Here is a 23,346-nt window from a genome sequence, read left to right as displayed (position 1 = left end):
CTCCTGGTTGACTGGAGTCACCAGGAATCACTGGAAATCACTCGCTCTCACAAGGAAATGTAGAAAGGAAATCCCACATGGATATAGAACTCCCACCCCATACCATCACTACTTCCAAGTCGTTCCTGCAGTCATTGTCTCGGCGATAACAAACCCGCAAATGCATCCCTCTCATCACAACTTGGCGATTCGGAAAAGCCACAACTTGGCGAACCCAACCATGAATAGAGAACATGTGCAAGGTGTCGGATGTCGGATAATCGTGACACAAATCTGCCAACCAGCAAGTGATCAGTAAACCAGGTTTGGTGATCAAATGGCATCTATTGGCATGACTTTACACTTGGGTGTGTCGTCGGCTTCTATTGAACTTGTTACTACCATATTACTATCATGGTAGCTCAGTTAATGGTTGACTATCATACGCCTCCACGTCAACCCGCTACATAAACGTTAATCAAACCCTTTCGATGAGTTGTTGAAGGAAGGCGCATACCTCCATACCACATAGGGTACTGTAGTTATCATCTAACTCTGTCTTCCTAGGCCGAAACTCCCCTAAATCTCGAGTGTGACTTGGATAGCCAGCCCCCACTCTGCACAGCACCACCACAGCTGCGGTGCCTTCCACAACAGTAAAAGCAGATAAAGGCTAATCATCACGTTCTGTGTCACCCGCTAAACATCTTCCGGCAAGCGAACGCCTCCATTTACTCGCGTCTGAGGTTTGTATGAGATCTCACACACCCTCAGGCAGGATACCATGCAGTCTGTGCGTGCGCGACCGTTTTTCTTGCTTTTTTCCTTCTTGGCTGCGGCTACGGCGTAGGTATTGGCACTATGTAGACATCGGCATACCAAGACTTATTATTTCACCACGACAGCTCCTTCATCATGAGAATAATGCTTAAGAGTCGTGATGTCTGAAGTCTCTCTGCAATAGAGTCCTCGCTTATATTCTCCACTTCACCCGCATCCCTGCTCATCCCTGTAATCTGTACGCGAGTGACAGGATCGATGGGACTACCTATTTCAAAGTTTAGAGTTATCAGTAATACTTATCCGGCATGAGCGGGGTTGGGATTAACCAAACCCAACCAAACTAATGCTAGTTACCACCATAAATTAGAGTAGAGCCATCCATACCTTATACGTTGAAGTAAAGTTATAGTGGTGCATGCAGCTTGATCGATATCAGCCTGTGTCTTCATTTCACCCGATATCACGGCTGTTGCCCTACCTCCTACTCTAGAGTAGCACTTAATGAAAAAATCAGGACTCGATCTCGTGGTGGCTACTCGCAGGAATTGTGGTTCGACTCGCCAGATCGGAGTTATATCTCTCGTGCATGGACAAAAGCCTAGCCATAGCAGCCGGTGGAATGGATGAGAGGTTCGTTGAGCCAAGCATTTCAATCCGTGTGACTTTCCTTAGCTTCCGTCAGTCATATACCCTGGCTACGTACCCTTTAGTATATATAGCCAGCAAATCCTGCGAGTACCCAGTACCTCATTAAAATCCTAGAGTAGGTGAAGAAAAAGAAAGGGTATCCTATGCTTCAGATCGGCCTTAATCGAGTCAAAGCCTGTGAGTGGCGCTCACCAGCTGCAGGAAGTCAAGTGAAAAGTCACTCATGGGACAGCCCGGGCAGGGAACGTAGAGTTTTTTTTTTGGCGCCTAGAGCAAGGCACGTACTTAATTACTCTGATTGGTATCGGCGAATCAACCAGGTCTTTATTCTCCCAGTTACCAAAGCTTTGCTGGTGCTAGGTATATTACGCCCAACAAGTCGACCAGCCAGGTTAACAGCCCAATCAGCCAACACCTGAAAAAGTTATTCATGCGTGAAATTATTCGCATCAGCTCAGTCACATGCGTTACAATGGATGGAATACGAGCAGCTATTAAATGATTGCTAACAATACCTGAATCTGATCATCGGGGATACAAAACCCTAAAACCCAATCACACAATGCCTTCAACATGTAGAGAGGTAATAAATAGAGCACCTAGTACCAAATCAAATCCGTGATTATTTTCCCACACTGCCAGGGATGGGTGCCTGGGCTTTAAGATTATTTGTGCTGGGACAGTCGCATGGTGAGGCTTGCCCCGTTCCAGTACGTTCCTCCGAGCAAACACCTAATGTACCGGCCCGCATTGCCGTTTTGGTAACGCGGCTCTAGAAGCTTGTTGTAACGTACTTGCTGAAGCCATGAGAAAGAATCGAATGGCGTAGGTACTTCGATGTATTAGAATAAAATTCGAGAGCTAATACGCATTTTGGATTAGTCTATTAGAAATAACTGTAATCTTTGCTATTTGAGATATCTAGCGATTGATTAGCTATAAAACTGACTTTCATAGAGCACAGCAAATATGTATCCATTCCTTTGGGAAGGTGACAAAAGGGAGGTCACCAGGCAATAGGCCACTCATTCCCAAGCCATCTTTCAATTTTAAGCACCATGACCACCCCGCTTTCTCGTTTGAGGTTTGTGGTAAGATGCGGCTAAAAACCTTGATCGTTTTAAAATGCCCCAGATAATACATGATACTATATGTAGAGCGCGGTATAATACACACCGGCGATAGCAAGCATGGGTATGGGGACGTCAATCACACTACCTATCCAGCGGTGTGCCGTTATTTTAGACCATGTTACGTGGGTGTATCATAGACTGCCTGCCTCTCCGTATGTAGCTCTGGTAGAAACGGGGGCGAATCCAATGTACTATGATTATTGGACGGTTTCATGGGGGTGAGTATCCTGGGGTGGATGTGAGCGATATTTTGAAAGAGAGACGTTTCCACACCCATTCTCTGGCTCCAAAGCCAAGCTGGGTGTCCAACCATGTGGTATAAAAGCTTGACCCCCCAAGCAAAATGGCAGGATGTTTTTTCTCAGCCAGAGAGACAACATTCACCATGGTTTCTGCAAAGGTGAACAACGTTTACGCCATTTGCGCCTTCGCGGCCATTGGTGGTGGGCTTTTCGGTTTCGATATTAGTAGTATGTCCGGTGTGCTCGGAACAAATGCATACAAAAACTACTTTGACAATCCTCAGGATACTAGGGTACGTTATCAATATTCTAACAATGAGGAAGAGGTCGAATATGATATTAATATGAATTATAGCAAGGTGGAATTACCTGTGCTATGCCAGCTGGGTCTTTAGTTGGTGCTCTTGCATCGGGTTTTCTAGGTGACAAAGTTGGCCGAAAATGGGCCATCCAAATCGGCGGTATTATCTGGATCATTGGATCAATGTAGGTAATATCGTTGAATTATCTTTGGGAAGGATATTAACGATAGTTTAGTATTCAAGCTGCTTCTCAGAATATCGGCATGCTCGTCGTCGGGCGTGTCATCGCTGGTCTTTGCGTCGGTATCACTTCTTCTCTTGTCCCAGTCTATCAAGCCGAAATCGCCCCCAAGGAGATCCGTGGTCGCATGGTTTCTCTCCAGCAATGGGCTATCACATGGGTGAGTTGATACTATTGATGACTTATCTTTGGCCGGCATTCTAACAATGATTTAGGGTATCTTGATTCAATACTTTATCCAGTACGGTGCTTCCTTCTATGGTGGCGGCCCCGAGGACCCTCATCAACCTAGCGCGGCTTTCCGTATCCCATGGGGTATCCAGGCTATCCCAGGAGCGCTCCTTGTTGCCGGTCTCTTCTTCTTCCCAGAATCTCCGCGATGGTTGGCCGACAAGGATAGGTGGGAGGATTCACTTCGCGTTCTCGCCGACGTTCACGGAGGTGGTGATCTTAACCATCCCAAGGTGCTCGCTGAATACCAGGAGATTGAAGAAGTCATCCGTTTCGAGCGTGAAGAAGCAATCTCATCATATGCGGAGCTCACCAAGCCCCGTATCCTCAAGCGTGTTGTTCTCGGCATGTCGATCCAGATGTGGTCCCAGCTTTGCGGAATGAACATCATGATGTACTACATCGTATACGTTATGGAGGGAGCCGGTATCAAAGACCCCCTCCTCACTTCATCAATTCAGTACATCATCAACGTTGTCATGACCATTCCTGCAATCATGTGGATGGACCGCTGGGGTCGTCGCCCCACACTTCTCCTGGGATCTTTCGGGATGATGACTTGGTTGTTCATCTCTGGCTCAATCCAGGGTGCCTTTGGGGAGCCCGAAAACGACCCTTCAAAGGCCGTTACCTGGAAAATGGTTGATAAAGAAACTCAGTCTCGTGCTGTTGTTGCATGCTCTTACCTCTTTGTTGCGACATTCGCAATTACATGGGGTCCTGTCTCATGGACAATGCCTGCAGAAATCTTCCCGAATAAGGTCCGTTCAAAGGCTGTATCTTTGTCAACCGCGTCAAATTGGGCATGGAACTGTGGTCTTGCCTTTGCAGTCCCTCCACTACTTAGAGCTATCAACTGGAAGATGTACATGATCTTCGGCGCCTTCAATGGGTGTGCACTTGTACACATGTTCCTTACCGCACCAGAGACTAAGGGCAAGACATTGGAAGAGATGGATGATGTCTTTGATGTAAGTTGTAATACTCCTGGCTTTGATAAGTAGAAACTAATGTATTTCGCAGTCCGGTATTCCAGTTTGGCGTCAACAACCTACTACAGGCTCTCGACTCGATGCTATCCAGAAGGATATTGAGCAAGGAAACCTTAAGGTCAATATTGGTCACAAAACCGAGGAGGTCAAACCTGAGAAGGAGACTTAATTTGGAGGATTTGTGCATGTCATCGTTACTCCCATTTGTTTGCAGGCCTATTTCTTTTTGTAATTACCGCGGTGAATTATAATGAACGGAAATGAATATGAGATATATCACCATGATTGATCAGCCAAACGATAAACATCAATTCACTCAAAACCTTTAGTTATAAAGAGCGATAGCTGCGCTTCTTGGACCTTGATTGATGGTAAGCATGATAGTGATACTGATTAAGAACTGGTAGATTCACGGCAGAAAATATATACGCAACTTTAAAGTGGCCAGTAAGGTGGTGAGGTCCGGATATTGTGGATGATCTGATACTATGTCAAAACGGAAATTTTAGCGGTATTCTTAAGGACAAATTAGCCTCCCAATATTTATATAAACTTTTCAATAACTATACATAGAGTACAGTACGCGTTCTGTGGGGGCTCGTGCTGTATTGAGGAACTACATGTACCGGGTGTTGAGGGTAAGTGATCAGAATCTGATAAGTGAATGCTGCGGTAATACGTGTATTTTTCTTATCAGATTCTGATCACTTTTCGCTATACCCTAGTACATGTAGTAGCATTCTCATAAGTTATTGTGCACGATACATATACTTGTATGGTATGTATTGCGAGTATCAAAATTATCCGAACATTGTTGCAACCAAATTTTTAACTTCAACGTCGCCTTTCTCCACAACCATAAGGAGGGAGTACAAGAGATTTGATTACTGTGATTTCTTGTGCCTCTATTACTTTAAGGTTCAATATAAGCTCAATTAAAGTAGTTTCAAAATTTGGTTATTCTAGCCAATTTGTGTGTGGTTGCGACGCGCGCGAGCGTCCAGATAATTTTGATAACCTAGTTCTGATACACAGCGTCTTACTAATATCATATTAAATCACTCGATTTGCAATTCTCTAAATTTCGCCTCCTTGTTATTGTTGATAATTCGTTTATTGTATGTAAATTCCCCCTCAATAGCGTTAGATCATATGAGCTTGAGCTGTTTGCGGGGATTATGTGGATTGAATAGGTGAGTGCTAAAATCGGACAATTCTCAGGTACGACATGCAGCATAAAACTTAATTATAACAACAGTAGATAGTGCAATACCATTCATCTCGGAAACGTTCGTCTCTTTCATTTGCTACAACACGGCCATAAGCCAGTGGGTCAAATTTAGTATGTCCTATCAAATGTCGCAAATTCATTTAGTATGTTGCCGAGTCACATGTCCACCCTATGCGCATGTCTTCCATTATTCTCAACCTACCATCGAGGATTTCCTTGAATCAATGACCTCATTCACGTATCATGGCCCTCCGTACGGATACGAGGTGTTGAATATTAGTTGTCTGTGTTCTAGACACTTACCTAAAGTTTCCTTGAGTCGTTGCCTGAATCGTCACCTAGAAAGCTTGGTTCGTTTATCTTACTCTATATTCTACAGAATAAGATCATTTTTTTCTTACGAGGGCTGACCGTGATGTAGTTGGCTATACATATAGGTAACCAATATTAATATAGGCCGTCATCTTGGTATCTTAGACAAACACCGCTCTTGACAGGTCCCCTACACCATAACTATACTCGGTCGTTAATTAAAAGGTCGGAAATTTTAGTAAGCATTTGGTTGCAACGATATCCGACCATTTAATTAACGCGCGAGTACTCGCACGTCAATTATGTATTTGCCCAACCAGCAAAACACAGCAAAAATCGAGGCCTTCAACAACTCATAAAAAGCCCCACACCTAAACCAAAATATCAACGACCAAGTATAGTATAATTTTGATAAAGGAGGTCCATGCTTCAAATTCTTGGCCCAATTGAGATACTGGTAAAGGTGCCATAAAAGGACCCTTTTAGACACATTTCACCTTTAGGGCTTGTTCTTTGTAGATATGGCCTAAAAGTGGCCTGTAGAGTCTTTCAGGTGTCTAGGTAGAAGACACATAATTTCAGGGGAGATGGGAAAGCTCTCTGGATTCTGTGTGTGTTTTGCTGGTTGCGCAAATACATACTTGATATGCGAGTACGTACTCATTTATCCAATAACAAGTACAGACTCTGAACCTCTCATTCACCATTGATTGAATAAAAACTCATACTCGAACACACCTATTTGTTTTAGGTGCATATTAAAACCCGAGAATATATCAGATATACCCCATTCTAATATCAGAACTGCTGTCCACCAAATCTCGGCAACCCCAACACCTCCCTTCTACTTTTCGACCCCGATACCAAAGTCGGCTTCTCCCCCAAACTTACGACTCTATCCCCTGCTCTAATCCCACCCAACTCAAGATAATCGTCAGTAGCAGTGTGAAAAACACTTCTATTATCCCAAATTGCTACGTCGGCAGCGCCATCTTGATAATGGCCCCATTTGAATCTTAAAACCTCAGTGATTTGGGCGCAAGAAGGGGAAGTAGAATAAACTTACCGGACCTGCAGATCATGATTCTCACTGATATGTCTGAAAAGATAATCCAATACATTGTCGGACTCGTCTTTAGTAAGCTCATTGATCCTTTTAGTGAAGCCCTTATTGACAAATAAACCTGACGTCCGTTAGTGCTCCTATCGTCTTACACTCTTTATTTAAAAGATACACACCTTTCCACCGAGTAACAGGATTAGTCCTTATAACCGGGTGCACAGCTGTTAGGTCTGTCCCCTGGTTCTCTGGAGCACCACGGCTCTCGCGGATCTTATACCCGGCACGAGCTGCTGCTTCGTTGAAACGAGTGGCGTTGTGAGTTGCGGTCAGGCCCTCGAGGAATCGTTGGTAGGCAGGGGAGAGACGATCATAGGCTTCATATGCAGAAGCCCAAAGTGTGCTAAGGGGAAAATTCAGTAATTGGCTACGTTTGAAGAAGTGTCGAAACTCACTCTCCGCCCGTTTCGGGCAGGGTGTGGACCTTCAGAATTGCATCTACCCATCCATTAACTTCCGTTAATCTGCAGTACTAAAATTGAAACTGGGAACTTACAATCACTAGGGATCTTCTCAAAAGTGATATCCGCATGCTACACAATGCCACTAATCAGCCTTTTTCGCAAGCCAATGTTAATGGAAATACATACCCATCCATTACTCGCTCTCGCACTCCTCTCCTCGCTTTCTCCGCTCGCAACTACTTTCTTACCCTCAGAGCTGATAACCGACACTCTGTCGCCCAACTCCGAGAATTCTTTGGTAAGCGGGTGTACATGCAGCCCACTTGTATCTGGCTTCCCACTCAACTCGCCAAGGCGCGCTGCAAGCTCTGTTTGCTGTTCAATTGTAATAACTTGCGCACGGAAGAACACGACGCCGCGTTGGGATACCAGGATCGCGAGATCACGGATGAAAGCATCGGAGGCAAGTAAGGATGTCAGCTGTACTGAGGAGGGAAACTCTGTCCCGATTATTGGTGTGGACGAGATGTGCGGGTACGAGGCAAGAGAGTTGGTGGAGACTAGGGGCGTAAGGTTCTTGTTCTGGGGATGTGAGGTGAGGTGAAGGGTAGGGGACGGGAGAGTGGTAGTAGTAGTGGTAGTCGCTGACATTTTATAGGTTTACCTGGAAGATCGTAGTGAATTGGAGTTGCCATATAGCTTTGGTAAAAAGGTCCTTTATATATGATAGGTAGCGGTCTTTCTTCGAGTGATATTGAGCGTTTCTTGCGTGATTGAACCAAGCGAATATCGATATCGGAACTCGGTAGTGTCTATTAATTGCATGTGCAGGTGGTGTCAATTGTATATCTATATGCAAGGGACTGCTGTCTATGTCGAACATATTGGTTCCGGTTGAATTTTGACCATGAGATGTATGTTCTCACTTAATCGGGAAGGCCTAAAACTGAGAAAACTATGTTTATTCAAACCCAATCACTTAAATAGAGACAAACAATTGATGTCCATGAAGTGTTTAGTTCGAGATTATTGACGCAATCTAATAAATCGATCACGAAATCTATAAACCTATGATGTGATTACATCCTGGTGCTTAACATATCTGTCTACAGATAAGAATGACCGAGTACCCTGGGTATGATCTTCAGACTCTGTGCTCGGTACTAGGAGTTCGGGAAGCATGGATTAATACCTTGCTAGCTGCTTAGGTAACAGTTTTAGATTGGCAGTCTAAATATAATTGTTCACAGGTGAAGTCAGCAAGACTTCCGTTCTTTCATACCAGCACAACTACATCTTATAATCTACGGCTCTTATTATAAATAGAGGAACCTTCTTCAGCGGATGAGATTAACCCGTGATAAGCTCAGGTTCTTCAATCATGGAGAATCACCCGTTTATCGTCAGAGAATCGAGAGATATAATATATAATCAACCCACAATATATATATACGGACGGTCCCGGTCTTTTACACAAAAACAAACTCATTATCATGATGGCATGAAGATCATCTAATCGAAAGCGTCCGACTAGAATTCACAGCCACCGTAACTTAACTTTTAGAGGGTGATTACAAGAGCACATATATACCTTAGCGTCGAACCGCATACAATTATAAGCCTTATTCAGTCGGCTTATCCAGAACGTAGGCTCACAATAGCCTTATCAGTACAAAAAGGTTCAGGTAAGTGCTATTTAAGCATGTTTTAAGGATGAAATAAGGGTGAAATAAGGCTTAAAAAAGGGTTTTTGTACTGATAAGGCTATTGTGAGCCTACGTTCTGGATAAGCCGACTGAATAAGGCTTATAATTGTATGCGGTTCGACGCTAAGGTAGCTAGCTATAGCTCGAGTCGATAATAAATTTGCGAAAAAGATTTATCAGCAAGACACTAGAATCAAAAATTGTATAGACCTCAAATAGAAAGGTAATGCCTGACAACAAAAAAGAAACATCAAACTTGAATGATCAGAACCAATATGTACATTGTTATATATACACTCAGAAAACGAAATATGCGGATGGTGATAACCCCAGTCGTCCATAGCTACTCGTTTTTAGGACCCATGAATGTATTCCGGAGCCTAGATTGCACCGGAAGAACTCCACAGTAACTAATCTTAGGATATTCCGTCCCTTCCGTATATAAAAGACTGGCGAGCACTCAATCACCCGTACTATACATGTCGTTTCATTATCATCTTCGGCTACTTGTAAGTCATGTTAAGGCAACCGATCTTGTACCGACTTAAGACCCTCTCACTATAGAACACAATTAACAGTCCGTAGCTACAAATATATTGGTGGAAATATCCTTTTCTATAACAATATTTTACCAACTTCCAAGGACCCCCCCCCAAAAAAAAAAAAAAAAAAGAAAAAAGAAAGAAAAAACTCCAAATCCTCAAAATAAGTACATGCGTGTATTGAAGATTAATCATGGGCCATCACTCGTCTCCATCAACAGGATTTATTTCAATCGCCAAACAATATACTTATGTGGGCCGGTTCTCTTTATACAAATCTTTCTGACTACACCTAATTTGATTGCTTTTCCTCATTTCTTGGAGCTACCACAAGAAGCCGTGGGAACCCTATGGGGTGGTGGATGTCTCGCCTTTTTTCACTTATTTATTTGCTCGTTCATTAATTACAAGACATATCTATGCATATAGGTATTGAAACGGGGGGCAGTGGGCCCAATATGCGCCTCAGAACCCAGAACCCAACACGTTAACAATTTCATAAATTCCATACAGGAATGGGTATAAAAAACCAAGCAAACCCAACTCCATTTCCCACAACATGTAAATAGATACCATCGTCAAGCCAATTGCGCTCTCACTTCTCCCCCGCATACCACGCCCCCGCAACAGGCTTCCCAACCTCTGCTCCACTGAACGCACAATGCCCCACTCCACCATTAACCTCAGTAACACCCCACATCACCGGCATCTGCGCCACACCCCATTCCTGTGTATGACACGCCGCACTGATTGCCGCACTGCAACTCCCCGCCAGCGGCATATGTCCCGAATACCGCCGCAACCCCATCGCCGACACTATTAGCAACATCAGAAGCCCCAGGACTACCGCGAAGAGAATCGCGATCGGAGAGTATCCGGTGGTCGTTATTGAGTAATCCGTCAACGTCCCACCTTTGAACTCGAGGATCCGCGCAAGGAAGATGCTCTGCGAGATGAACCAGTGCATCACAAGGGACCCAATCATGAGTGGAATGCTGTACCGATAGGGCAGATGCAGGAAGTAGGTGCTTCTCTGCTCCCCCTTGGGGGTAGTTGTGCGGAGTGGGCGCCGGTCTGTAGCGAAGCGCTCCCACTCAGAGGCTAGCAGCATGCAGGTGAAGAGTGAGTTGTAGAGCAGATAGAGGAACGAGAAGATAACCTGGGGCAAATTGGAAAGAAGAACGGCTGAGACAAGAGCACGGTAGCTGGTGCTAGAGGCATTGGTGGGAGTTTCGGCTAGAGCGAGGGTGTTGACAGAACCAAAACCCAATTTCCACATGGAGGCGGGAGTGCGGGAGACACCATACTCGTTCCAGTTGGCAATACCGACAAAGAGGAAGCCGAGTACGGTCACTATACCAACCAAGGCCCTGGGAATAGTATTAGAAGTTGTGAATATGAGCTAGCAGGAACTCATAAGAAAAACTTACAGTCCTATGCATAGAACCCACTGCCAGATACCCGCCGCTCGAAACCAGGCCTTCCTTTGAGGCGTCCAAATACGTGCCTGCAGTGGTCTACTCAGCCCTTGAGCCATCACCGGTCCCCAAACACCATCTTTGATATCCTTTTTACTTGCTGTACACATGCCAGTTGTCGTTAAATCTTTCTTATTCAAAAACGACTCTATAGCATCCCCAATTGTCACCAATGTATCATCCAAATTCCTCGAGAGGAACACTGCCAACAGCATGCAGATGCATTTGATAACATTACACACAATGACAATAGTCATTATCTGGAGACTATAACCCAGACTACAGTTTTCCTCCATGTATTCACTCAGACAATACTGAACATTGCCCCCATTCATTTTCCAATTATCGATTCGAGCGATCGCATCGTCAATATTGCAGCTGAGTGTTGTAACACCGGTGCTGTCACATAGCCAATCGAAGGGCTGGCGTCCAGTGTTTGTGCCAGCTTCCTGAAAGCCATGACTACCGGTGAACTTTGCGCCTGCGCTTCCGTCGGTCACGATGATGACGTCTCGACGATCTGAGATCATTTGTTTCCCATAGGCTTTCATGCAGGCTAGTTTATCGGTGTGGTTAAAAGTGCGCGGGTCGGTGAAATAGTAGAGATCACTGCTTGTAGTGTTTGAGAGGTATCTGTTCAGGGCACCCTCGGAGACGGTCGTGGTGCTGTAGGAATTCGTTTCCAGCGTTGTAAAAACAGCAGAATTGTAACTATTGTTTGAGAATATTATGTTAGCACCGTTCCAGCAAGCACCGGGAAATTCTGAAACAAGATATCCACGCACAGGAAATGCAACGGCACAGAACTAAGCATCAGAAATAACCAGAGCAGAAATCTAGTCCAGCTAATCTTTCCTAAGTTCCTTAAGCTTGAAACTCCAATATCTAACCATCTCCGTCTCGCGTGAGCTCTATCTATCTCCTTCCTCGTAGGTGCGCTCAAGGTCTGCGACGTATAATTACTTGCACTCAGTAACGCCGTACTCAAGGCGTTGATAGCCAAATGGATCCACAAACTCGATCTCTTAATTTTCGCACATCCACCATGCTGCAATACTCCCAAACCATCCACATTTCCGTACTTATTATTCGCCCACAACGTCACCGAGAGGTTAATGAGGAACACCACGAATGTTGCGATCGCGGCATATGTGACCCCACTTCTCCAGCCCCCGGAAAAGAAACCATGAGACTTGACCTCTGGCTCTGGAGGTGGTGTAGGTGGTGGTGGGGGAATGGAGTTGCGGTGATGGGCTGGGGGGGATTGTAGTAGCCCGGTGGGCTGCGCAATGTTAGCATAGGATGTTCCTGACCATTTTCTGAATTCTGCTCACCCTAAATGCGGATCATATTTTTCGCCTTGTCCCGGCGGTAGTTGCTGTAATGGTATGGGTTGATACGCAATATTCTGAGTGTTTGGTAGCCCCAAGCCCCATAGAGGGGGCCTATGCTGTTCGCTGGAGTATTGCATAGTATGCATTGTGTAAGTTGGTTTTTCGCCAGAAGGAATGGCCAATCTCCAGAGGAATCCTGTTGCTTAAGAAGGGCTGTGTATGATACTCAGTTTAATATCCGAGAAAGCTCAGCGGTTGCGGTGGGGCACAGATACATGGGATTTGTGGCTGGGTGTCATTCGTGATGCCTGTCCCTTGTAGCACAAGCGGTTTATCGGCATCTTAAAGGTGGTACAAGTCTCCAGATTAGGTTACGGACCATGGGACCATGTGTCGTGGCCAGTTTTTGATTGTGTTTTCTTCAATATCCGCGTCCCGGATATGAATTACATGTAGTCATAACTCGAACATTCCACTGTAAAGGTCAGATTTAATGTGGAAGAAATGTGGTAGAATCCCAAGAACTTGCCTGATTCGACGATTTGGTGAACACGGGAGTAGAGTATTTTATGGATGTATAGGAAGTATGTATATACTACATACATGTACAGCCGCATTTGAAAAGTATTGGCACCTTCGAGCCAAACTCACGAGGCAGTCCTTTCTGCTTTTCAACCCCCATATTCAAGACAATTGCCAGAGAGAGCTGCCATGTCTCTATTGCGGTCATACCTATCAATAAGTTGAGTATGCGCGAGTGCCATGGATTTTGGTGGACTACAATCCATGAACGACTCAATGTAGTAGGGTGCCAGTACTTTTCGAATGCGGCTGTACTCGCATATCAAGTATGTATTTGCGCAACCAGCAAAACACACACAGAATCCAGAGAGCTTTCCCATCTCCCCTGAAATTATGTCTTCTATCTAGACACCTGAAAGACTCTACAGGCCACTTTTAGGCCATATCTACAAAGAACAAGCCCTGAAGGTGAAATGTGTCTAAAAGGGTCCTTTTATGGCACCTTTACCAGTATCTCAATTGGGCCAAGGATTTGAAGCATGGACCTCCTTTATCAAAATTATACTATACTTGGTCGTTGATATTTTGGTTTAGGTGTGGGGCTTTTTATGAGTTGTTGAAAACCTCGATTTTTGCTGTGTTTTGCTGGTTGGGCAAATACATAATTGACGTGCGAGTACATGTAGTAAATGCTGTTTTTATGTTTGGATATTATGTGTAACCTGCCAGTGTCTGTGTGAGACATGAAGTGTAAGTTCGAGAGCTTGAAGTGGCAGCCGAGATTCTGGTTGTGATACGTTATCAACATAACCCTAACCCACTGAATATTCAGTGAAGAACAGCTACATAGCGGATTACTATCTGAGATCGTATTGGTTAGCGCTCGCTGCACTTAAGTCGAGTGATAAAGTGAATAAAGCTAACTCTATGTACTTACCTCCATCACCACCATAGTGGGCTTGGGCCAGTCCGTACACCAACCTCAACCTGTAATCTACCCCAGGTTTCGAGACCGCATGAGCAAGGAAAATTGACGATGCTTTGCTATAGAGTAGCCTCGCGAAGACGTTTTGGGCCCATCCAAGCGGGAATATGAGAGTACCTTTCTAGAAGAGCCCGGGAAATAACGGAATCAGTGCATCATAGTAGAAGGTAGTTCGTTCTATCTCACCTAAAAATATAAGCTTTTAAATTTTTAGAGAGGAGTACGATAGGACCGTCTTGTGTGTCGTTTGAGTTCATTTTCTAGTAAAATTTGCAAAGCCCTGGTAACATGTTACTCATTCCATCAGTTATAGAGCGGGAAACAATAATTGTCGATCACAGGCGGTTCTCCGATATCTCTTGGGAAGATTGCCATCAGCTATGCTACGGGTTTTGTGCCAGGACACTCGTAGCCTTAACGTTGCAATCAATTATATGAGACTTACCAATTTACTCTACATGCCCCGGGTGTGTGACCATCTAACCAAGCGTATTATCGCCCAGATGGATAATTTGTTTGTTATGTTACCAAGGCACAGCACGATTAACTACATGTACTAATCATAGATACAGTATTGAAGTCTTCATGGAGCAGCGATATGGTTAAGAATCAATTACGCTGAAGAAAACCTGGTTCTTTTAACATCAAGATCAGTGAAGGTTAATCGCTTAATCCTATAACGCCAAGACTCTCGGAGTCGCCCGTGAGGAAGGCTCCCCTGCTTCGAATCAGGGATACTGAACAGAGATATATTGGGACTCTCTTATGTATCGCCGTTGTGCTGGACCAGGTTTTAAATTTTATTTTATACCCAATCACATCCATCAGTCTCACATCATATTGTGCAATCAAGGTTTGATGTGGAGAAATAGGTAGACACGATGAAGTGGGGATTTGAACTCACAATTATCTCGGCCTGGCTTATGCCGACCATGATTCCGCCCGTCTGTGGTCTGCATACTTCCTTCTGACAAAAGGCTCCAGGGATAAGATACATGTTGTAAGATGCAAACCACAACAGAAGCCAATCGTATAAAAGTGCACATAATCTCGCGCGTTGCGGGAAAAAGAATGCACAATAGCCCGCAGAGATCTTGATATCCCTGAATTGCACCAGTAGCGGCGGGCAGTGGGTTATCAGAGATTATTTCGAGTGCGTTTTCATGAATCTCGGTCGTTGGACATTTATCAAAGGTAGAAAAGGGCTGAGTAATCTGAGTAAAACGGAGATCAGTAATCGAGATCAACCATATCTCACCTGTTCTCGAGCAATTGATTGTCCCGATTGTTAAGAATCGGTGTTCTCGCATACCGAGTGACACCCTGTGAAACACCCCATCCAATCCCACCCACCGGATTGCATCAGTCCGCATGTGCAGATCGGGGAAACGGCAAGTCCCGCGGCTCAAACAGCTTTTCCCCGCAAGATGTGCCCCGCTCTATATTATATCTATTCTCCCAAATCCCATTTGTTTTTCTCTATCACTTGATAATTCCTCTTCTTATTATTCTTAAGTGTTAATTTTTGGACAGTCATGGCCACTCAAACCCTCTTAGATTATCTTCGCACAAGATCCTTTGTAGATTGCGACACTCTCGATATATCGATAGGGAAAGACCTGGGCCCATTCGTAGACTGCACGTCTAACCAGGTAAACTAATCTCACAGCTCCTATTTAATTCCATCGCTCAATGGCAAGAGCTAAGGGAAACCATAGGCAATCTCATATTTTGAGATTCAGAAGCCTGAAAATGCCCACATAATTACCGAATCCGCCCAACTCGCTTCAACCCTGATCAAGAAATCTCCCTACGCGGGTGCTCTCACCGCCCCCGAACTGACCGCCGAAATCATCGGTACCAAGCTCTCTCTCCGGTATCTCGCCTACACTACATCCCGCGTTCATATTCAGGCAAATCCGAAGTACGCCTACTCAACCACCGACACCATTGCAAATGCCCATCGGTATATAGCGCTGGTGCAGCATCTTGCTCCGGGAACCTCTCAGGATCGGATCTGCATTAAGATTCCAACTACATATGCCGGATTGAAAGCATGTGAGGTGCTGGAAAAGGAAGGAATTAGGACTTTGGCGACAACCCTGTTCACCATGGTACAGGCGGCTGCTTCGGGTGCAGTAGGATGCTCCTATATAGCGCCATATGTGAATGCATTAAAAGTGCATTTCACGCCCGGATTCGAAGACCATACAAAGGCCAAGGGATTGAAGCTGTGTGTAGTCTCACAGAAGTTTTTCGAGCAACAGGGATATTCGACACAGGTCTTACCTGCTAGGTCTTTCCTCCTTTAATCAAGGGCAGTGTTAGCCGTGTGCTGATGAATGATGGCTAGTTTGACATCTGTCTCGGAAATATTGCAGTTGGCTGGAGCACATCATATCACGGTACCGCCGACGCTTCTGAAGGCCCTGGCAGCCGAACCGTACAATGCAGGGAGCTTTATAAACACTAGTTTATATGATGTTTTGACTGATGTTTCAGTACCCGATGTAAAGGATTATGCGAATGTGCTAGACGATGAGGAGAAGTTTACCAAATTAGTTGAGGCCGATGATGATGGAAAATTGAAGCAGGTTTGTGAATCGATTGACTGTAGAATCAATAGGGAGTTTTATGCTAATTACCTGGTTGTGTAGGCAATTGATATCTTTTCGCAGATGCAGCAAGGATTGCTTGAGTTGTCCGAAGCGGCATTGAAGGATGTAGCCCCCTAGTTGGATACCGATTTGTGGAGTTGGCGTTTTCGGGAATGCTCGTCGTCGTTAGAATTTCGATTATTTATTTTACCCGAAAGTAGTACTCATATTAGGGACAGTAAATACTATCCTCATTTTATCTAATTCTTTCTAGTGGTATATTAGATCTATTAGACCATTTATAGATCTGCCAGTATTGCTGTGCTTCCTACCTTCCATACATCAGCAAGTTTGTTCTGTTCAATGAAAGTGGAGCTCTTCCGTTCTGGATAGCCATTTTCGTTTTGCACTTCAATGTGATAGGTAATGGTGTACTTTGCGTTCATAGATATTTTAATTATAGAAGCGTAGAGCTGGATATGAAGTTGATTCGAATCTGGTAGAGTGGATTGGTGACCAGCCAATGTGAATCCTGAAAATAGATGGTTGTAGTGAGGTGCTCGACGCGGGGAATTTGAGCTTGGGAGGTCAGTAAGGTGGTTATGTAAGTTACTGTGCTGACGCGTGGACGGTTTGGTAATGTAATTCTGGGAACGGAGCGCGACATGTATGGGTTTGACGTGCTTCAATGGCCTAGGCGTGCTTGCTTCATTCATATCCGATGCGTATCACCCGGATATTGAGCCTCAGATAAAAGTTTCATTTTCTGAATAGAGAATTTTTGTTTAATAAAGTAACGAGTGATAAACCATGATCGACAACCACAAATCCAGTCCCGCGCACATTCGATCCACAGCCACTAATGAGTCGTAAAACTCCATATAAAGAAAATCAAAAAGAGCTCCACGCTAAATACCACCAGTCCCATAAGGTCATATAGAAGAAAGAGAGTTCCTCCACCTATCCCTCATCGAGCAATGACCATTCGGCAGTCAAGCCCAGGTGTCCCCCGCCTAGCCGGCGACGCCACAATTCCCGGCGCACACTCTTTTCCCAGGAGCGTAACACTGGTTTCTTCGGGGTTGCCATACTTTGGATGGTGTAAGCGGTTTTTACCCGCTTTAACTAGGTTATTTTATCGGTTTGGGTTCTTTTGCGCCTCTATTGGATCCTGAATTCGCCGCCAAAGTTGCCCTGGGTGGTACTCTTGGGAACTGGCTTTTTCTTCTGCTCGGCAGTGCCGCCAGATTTCTTGAAGAGAGATTTGAGCACTGAGGAGATAGATGAGCTGGACGAGGAGGTTGACGGTTCGGAGATGAGAGGTTTAGACGTGGAAGAGGTGTCAGTGGATGGACGGGGGCCAGTGGAAGACATTTTTGGCATTTCTTGAGAGTATATGTTTGGATCGATTGATTCTGCGAGTGAACTTGGATGTTATGAAATTTCGTAACTGTGGTCAGGAGGGGTTTGATTTGAGTATTTTATTTACTGGAGCCTATGTCTAGCTAGAGGTACACTCAAGTGTCTTTTATACTACAGCTAATTAACGTTGAGTCATACCCTGTAACCACTTCATGCTTCAAAGATTGGCCGGACGAATTGAACAACCAACTCCCATACTTCTGGCCCGTTATGGCAGGTGCCAAATCTTGAGTCACAGCCAACTACGGTCATCTCCGCCCTCGTACCGCTTTTATGGCGCCAAGACAGATATATTTAACGCTCTGCGTGGGGAAGGTAAGATCCCTGCAGCGAGATTACAGCATTCTGAGAGGAAGCTTTGAAGGTACTGATAGGGCTTTAGGATCGAGTTTCTTGATTTAGAGAGGGCTTATAAGGTATGAGGTATTGATAGAGAATTACATGGAGGTATTTTGCATTTGACTGGAGGGATACAGAGAATAACTACTCCATGGAGCGGTGAATTTTTGGTTCGGAAGGTGGTTTATACTAATTCTGCGCCTTTAGTGCTAGGATCAATCAATCTTTGAGTCATGGGAGGAACACGCATGTCTCAGGATGCTACACAGAAAAAATGCTTTTCGTTATGACCGAGTGATATTTCATGAAACGCATTATTTGCCTTGAATTGAGGCGAGTCTTCGTATAATGGGTGCGCATCCGAGTAGATACAGAAGGGTTTGCAGACGAAGAAAAATGCTATTTGCGGGTTGTAGGGCTGGGGTCTATTTACGAAGCGGGGTTCTCAAATGCACTGACCCCGAGCGAATAAAACCACAAAAAAACAAAGGGGTGAAGACGTTCGATCATGGGTCTAAAGAAAGTTTAATGAAGCTTTTTTAAAGACTATGAAGGTTTTTGCGTGGAACTGGCTGGCTAATGCGCCACTAGGGTTCCATTTTTTCAGGGGTGATTTCCGAAGCGGTAAAGGTGAGCTTGCATGTAGTTTCTCACGGGAGATCAAAGATACTTGTAGTGGGTTGAGAAAGTATTGGTAAACGCTCAAATGTATAACACATAATGCATAGAAAATATACATGTATCTGCATTTCTATATTGCTCGCTCTGCTCTGCAAGCTCGACTTGCCACATCCCCTAAAACATAGACACAAAGAATCAAACCCTTGACCACCTGGGCCCATACGCTATCTAGTTATATTCACATGAAGAAAAAATATGACCCGTAGAGGTGTCGTTCAAAAGAAGGAAAAAAAAAATCCCCCAAACACCGTATAACCCATTTGTAGTAGAAATAAAACACCGACCGGTTTATCCCAACTTGTATAAGAACAAAAGAAATTCATGTAGTCAAAAGAAAGAAAAAAGAAGTCCGGAAAAGGAAGATGGGAGAATAGAAGGGTTTTTGGAAGGTATATTCCTTCAGAAGCAGAGTTTTCTAAGAAAGTTTGAGAAGCCGCGTTGCTTGCGGCTTCGTTTTTCGCTGTATTGGTTGCTAATGTGTCGCGATGATAATGGTGCAGACACAGTATTCGAGTAATATGACTGACTCTGGCGTACCATCCTCATGCGTCTACCCTCGACCGTTGCAACAGTGAGGACGGTAGACACGGCCACATCAACAATGTGGTCCGAGGGGATCTTGTTGGTCGCATTGGTATCAATGAACAGCATCTTGCGTGTAAAGTCCAATTCCACAAGAGTTTCGTTTGTATCAACGTTAATTAACTTGATGCAGCCCTTGGCGCCCAAGTTGTCGAATCCAACTTCGCCTTCAATCTGAACGAGATAGGCATCCCCGCCGTTGCCAATACCAGGGTGATATAAGTAATATCTTCTCCGTGCTGCATTCCAGCTAAGTCTGCAGCACTCAGTTGCGTAGGCCTTTTGAATGGCTTCCCTGGCTCTTTCTTCGTCGCCTCTCTTCCTACGAGGGCCGAGAAGCTGGTCGGCTTTAGCCGGAACTGTTGGGGTTTTAGGGGACATTGCAGAGAGAACTGCTTCCTTAGGGTAGATGAGAGTGATCAATCCATCTCCTGCCGGAGAAATGCGGCGGGAAGGAGGCTCAAGTCCCAGTGTTATAACTGAGGTATCCAGGCCGGTCACTGGATCTCGGCGAAGAAGACTCAGTTCGCTAAAGGTATCATCACTTGGATTCTCACGCATTGCATGGATGCTGTAGAAAGGTGTATAGGCATTTTCACCAAAAGTGAAATGCTCTGGGAATGCGAGAGGGTGTTCTGCCTGGTGAGGATCTGGGAGTGATGCTTGACTGGTTATCGTGTTAGTAGGCATCGGTATGCACGAAGGACTTGGAAGAAACTAACCGGTACATATTCAAGATGTAGTTTTTGCCGGTTGGCTTTACCGCACCTCTTCTAATACCTTGAGCTGATTTCCACAATCCTACAAGCTCTTCTTGTGTTGAAGCCATTCCGCACCTTTGGTAAGGAGTTGGAAAGCGCGGTTGCGCATCGTTATTCTCCACTTCTGGTTCTACTGGCAAAAATGGTGACCTGATTGTGGGCGAATCTAGTGACTCGGGTGGTGTAGGATATGCCGCAAATTGCGCAACACGATCTGCTATCGAGCGTTCCCGCTGAAGAGCGAAGTAATCCTCATCCCGCTCAAGCGCAAGAGACCCTACACTACTCACTGTATCGCCCACTCCGGGCACATAGACCGTAGGCTCTAGCGGGATTATTATGGATTCATCTGATCTTCGATAACGGCTTTTTTGGGAGTTGGTATCCTTTACAGACTCGGGTGGTGTGGGGAGAGTAAGAGGCTTTTGATATTTGCGGCTGTCTGCACGTCCGAATGTTCCCTGCTCTCCACCAAACTGAATAGGAGGAGGAATTGCAATCTCAATTGGCTCGGGTGTAAATCGTCTACTTTCAAAAGAGTTCTCCCTCTGCATCGGCGATGGTGCCCTAGAAAATCTTGATCCGGAATTTGTTCTGGATCTCCGCACGTTGTGATGTGATGGGGTTGGTGAACCATCTCGCACAGATGGGAGAGGTGAATGATTCCGGCTCTGAGGGTTCGGAGAAATTGCACGCAATGATGGGGAGTTCTCACGACTCTGCGGAGGAGTGAAATATCCATTGACTAATGGAGGGGTATTATTCCGCCCCACCTTGTGATAGTGTAACTTGGATGAGTCTGATGTCGTAGGAGGCGTGCCCAATGGGCTTTGATAATATCCGTCAGCGTACATGTTGTTTGATATTCTTGCGAAATATCCAAAACGATCGTATGAATTCAGGTCTTTTCTGCTTTCACAGAGGCTTTAGTATGTGGAGATTGGCATATATATCCTATAGCTACCAGTATATCATGAGCATTTTCCTATGATCAATGGTGTATTTCAATATCAGAGAATGTACGTACCAGCTTAAAGGAGCTAATGTGGTATATGAACATGTGCTAGCCAGCTAGAGAGTCAAAAGGGCTTCGCTTTGAAATATCCAAACCTGGGATGGATGTCTTGTCGGTAGAGAGGGATCATGGAATTTATGAAGCCAATGCGGGTAGATAAGAAGGATGGGTTGGGTGAAGAAAAGAATATTCTATGCTCCCCGCAATTGATGTAATTCCTCTGCGCCGTAAGGCTTAGGCCATAAGAAGACATTCTAAAGAGCTCGGTAACCGAACGCTACAATAAACATGGTCACACCATCGCGAAACAGTTTCTCGGAGAGCAACATAGTTCATCGGCGCGGTCGGTGGGACAGAATCTACAGCTGACCAGATTGACCACATACCTGCACCTATATTACCGGGCGGCCTAATTAGGCGATACTGTTTCCTCTTTGGACAGGTGCCTGAGGGTTATGGCTGCTTGATTGGCCAACGCCATTCTGTGATCTATTTTTGGTGTATGTATGGCTGCGCTCAGACAGCCATAAATGCAAGAACTCCGAATTTATTCTAGTATGATATTATTGACCCACCATCAAATCACCCGAAAGGCTTATCAGTCTCCCCGCAGACTGTTTAGCCATGCAGCTCACAAATAATATGGTATATTGAACTTTGTTTTCTATTAGGCGAGTCATAATTAGTAGTGTTAGGAGGCCTGTAAGTATCTACTTTTCATGGGCCTTATTCCCTATTCCTACCTCGACCATTTTCGGTGTTTGGATTACCTCGAGGTTCCCATAAATAAGAAACGTCCACCTTCCTTATTTATATAGGAGTTGATCCAATGAGAAGTGTATCGGAATCACCTTGCTGTGTTAATCTTTACTTTTGACATTCTACATGTCGCGCGGGACCTGGTGAGCTCAAGGGGAAACCAAAGATATAACGCTGCCCTGTGGTAAGAATAATAATGATAATTATAAGCACGAGCCGGTAAATGTTGCGGCCCGAAAATGTTGTACGTCCCAGCCTCGTGGTGACCGACTCAGCCGTACTGGGCCGTACTATCACAGATTATACGCAGGGTTAGGGTTTGTATAAACCAAGTATAGTAACCACATGGCATGGGCCATTGCATATCCGGTAGCGAGATCTGAAATTCATAAAACTCACAATTATTTTTGCCACAGAAGACATGGAGCCATAGCTCATCTTAATTAGCAGATGATTCTAGATATTTGGGTTATTTCTGAAGCCGAATGTTTCACCCGTCACCCCCACACTCCCACTATAGCCTAGGCCAAAATTGTTTCAACTAAAGTTTAACTCTCCTGGTAATCAATTAGTTTAGACGAGAAATCGCTTTTTAGCTCAGCTAACTAACATCAATTTAGACTAAGAACTTTGCTTTTCATAAACAAATAATCACGGTGGAGTTCTACCGTGCTGATGCGGAAAACAGGGGTTTGGCACTAGAGCTATCTCACCCAGGTTCGTGCAAGTCAGTAACACGGTCAGGTATACCGGGTTTACCTTTGGTTTCTTCACGGAGTGAATTGTCTCAGCCTTATGAGACCTGCTTTACCAAGTCCCGAGCCAGTGAATTTACTGAAACCTTGGAAAGTTCACACTGATATCACTTCAATTTTTTGAGAACTAGCGCTTTGAAAAAACCTTGATATACATAAGTCCCCCGAATGCTTGTTTATTGCCAAAAGAAATATTATTCGATTGTAACAAGTGTTGTTTCTAGCCGCCTGATATCAAATTACTGCTCCT

At 44.7% G+C, this 23,346-nt stretch overlaps 6 protein-coding genes across 6 annotated transcripts; 2 read left to right on the top strand and 4 right to left on the bottom strand.

Moving 5' to 3' along the window:
• Positions 1-2,928: 2,928 nt before the first annotated feature.
• On the top strand, positions 2,929-4,720 carry LAJ45_02610 (uncharacterized protein; the record flags this gene model as incomplete). Its single annotated transcript, XM_046112201.1, has 5 exons — positions 2,929-3,078; positions 3,141-3,271; positions 3,323-3,488; positions 3,544-4,530; positions 4,583-4,720. The coding sequence occupies 5 exons, from the start codon at positions 2,929-2,931 to the stop codon at positions 4,718-4,720; spliced, it is 1,572 nt and encodes a 523-aa protein (XP_045974327.1).
• Positions 4,721-6,892: 2,172 nt separating this feature from the next.
• On the bottom strand, positions 6,893-8,269 carry LAJ45_02609 (uncharacterized protein; the record flags this gene model as incomplete). Its single annotated transcript, XM_046112200.1, has 6 exons — positions 6,893-7,109; positions 7,161-7,278; positions 7,334-7,557; positions 7,610-7,652; positions 7,711-7,747; positions 7,805-8,269. The coding sequence occupies 6 exons, from the start codon at positions 8,267-8,269 to the stop codon at positions 6,893-6,895; spliced, it is 1,104 nt and encodes a 367-aa protein (XP_045974326.1).
• A 2,192-nt stretch (positions 8,270-10,461) lies between these two features.
• On the bottom strand, positions 10,462-12,824 carry LAJ45_02608 (uncharacterized protein; the record flags this gene model as incomplete). Its single annotated transcript, XM_046112199.1, has 6 exons — positions 10,462-11,236; positions 11,297-12,055; positions 12,130-12,229; positions 12,308-12,425; positions 12,530-12,626; positions 12,679-12,824. The coding sequence occupies 6 exons, from the start codon at positions 12,822-12,824 to the stop codon at positions 10,462-10,464; spliced, it is 1,995 nt and encodes a 664-aa protein (XP_045974325.1).
• A 2,896-nt stretch (positions 12,825-15,720) lies between these two features.
• On the top strand, positions 15,721-16,920 carry LAJ45_02607 (uncharacterized protein; the record flags this gene model as incomplete). The annotated part of the gene is made up of 4 exons (XM_046112198.1): positions 15,721-15,837; positions 15,904-16,481; positions 16,539-16,779; positions 16,843-16,920. The coding sequence occupies 4 exons, from the start codon at positions 15,721-15,723 to the stop codon at positions 16,918-16,920; spliced, it is 1,014 nt and encodes a 337-aa protein (XP_045974324.1).
• Positions 16,921-17,943: 1,023 nt separating this feature from the next.
• On the bottom strand, positions 17,944-18,156 carry LAJ45_02606 (uncharacterized protein; the record flags this gene model as incomplete). The annotated part of the gene is made up of 1 exon (XM_046112197.1): positions 17,944-18,156. One exon carries the CDS (start codon positions 18,154-18,156, stop codon positions 17,944-17,946), a length of 213 nt encoding a protein of 70 aa, XP_045974323.1.
• Positions 18,157-19,623: 1,467 nt separating this feature from the next.
• LAJ45_02605 (uncharacterized protein) lies at positions 19,624-21,421 on the bottom strand (the record flags this gene model as incomplete). Its single annotated transcript, XM_046112196.1, has 3 exons — positions 19,624-20,473; positions 20,529-20,579; positions 20,643-21,421. The coding sequence occupies 3 exons, from the start codon at positions 21,419-21,421 to the stop codon at positions 19,624-19,626; spliced, it is 1,680 nt and encodes a 559-aa protein (XP_045974322.1).
• Between the last annotated feature and the right edge of the window lie 1,925 nt (positions 21,422-23,346).

This window comes from Morchella importuna (assembly GCF_003444635.1).
Source record: "Morchella importuna strain M04M26 chromosome Unknown Morimp01GS005, whole genome shotgun sequence".
NCBI classification, from domain to species: domain Eukaryota; kingdom Fungi; phylum Ascomycota; class Pezizomycetes; order Pezizales; family Morchellaceae; genus Morchella; species Morchella importuna.
This window is presented reverse-complemented; position numbering and strand designations above follow the sequence as displayed.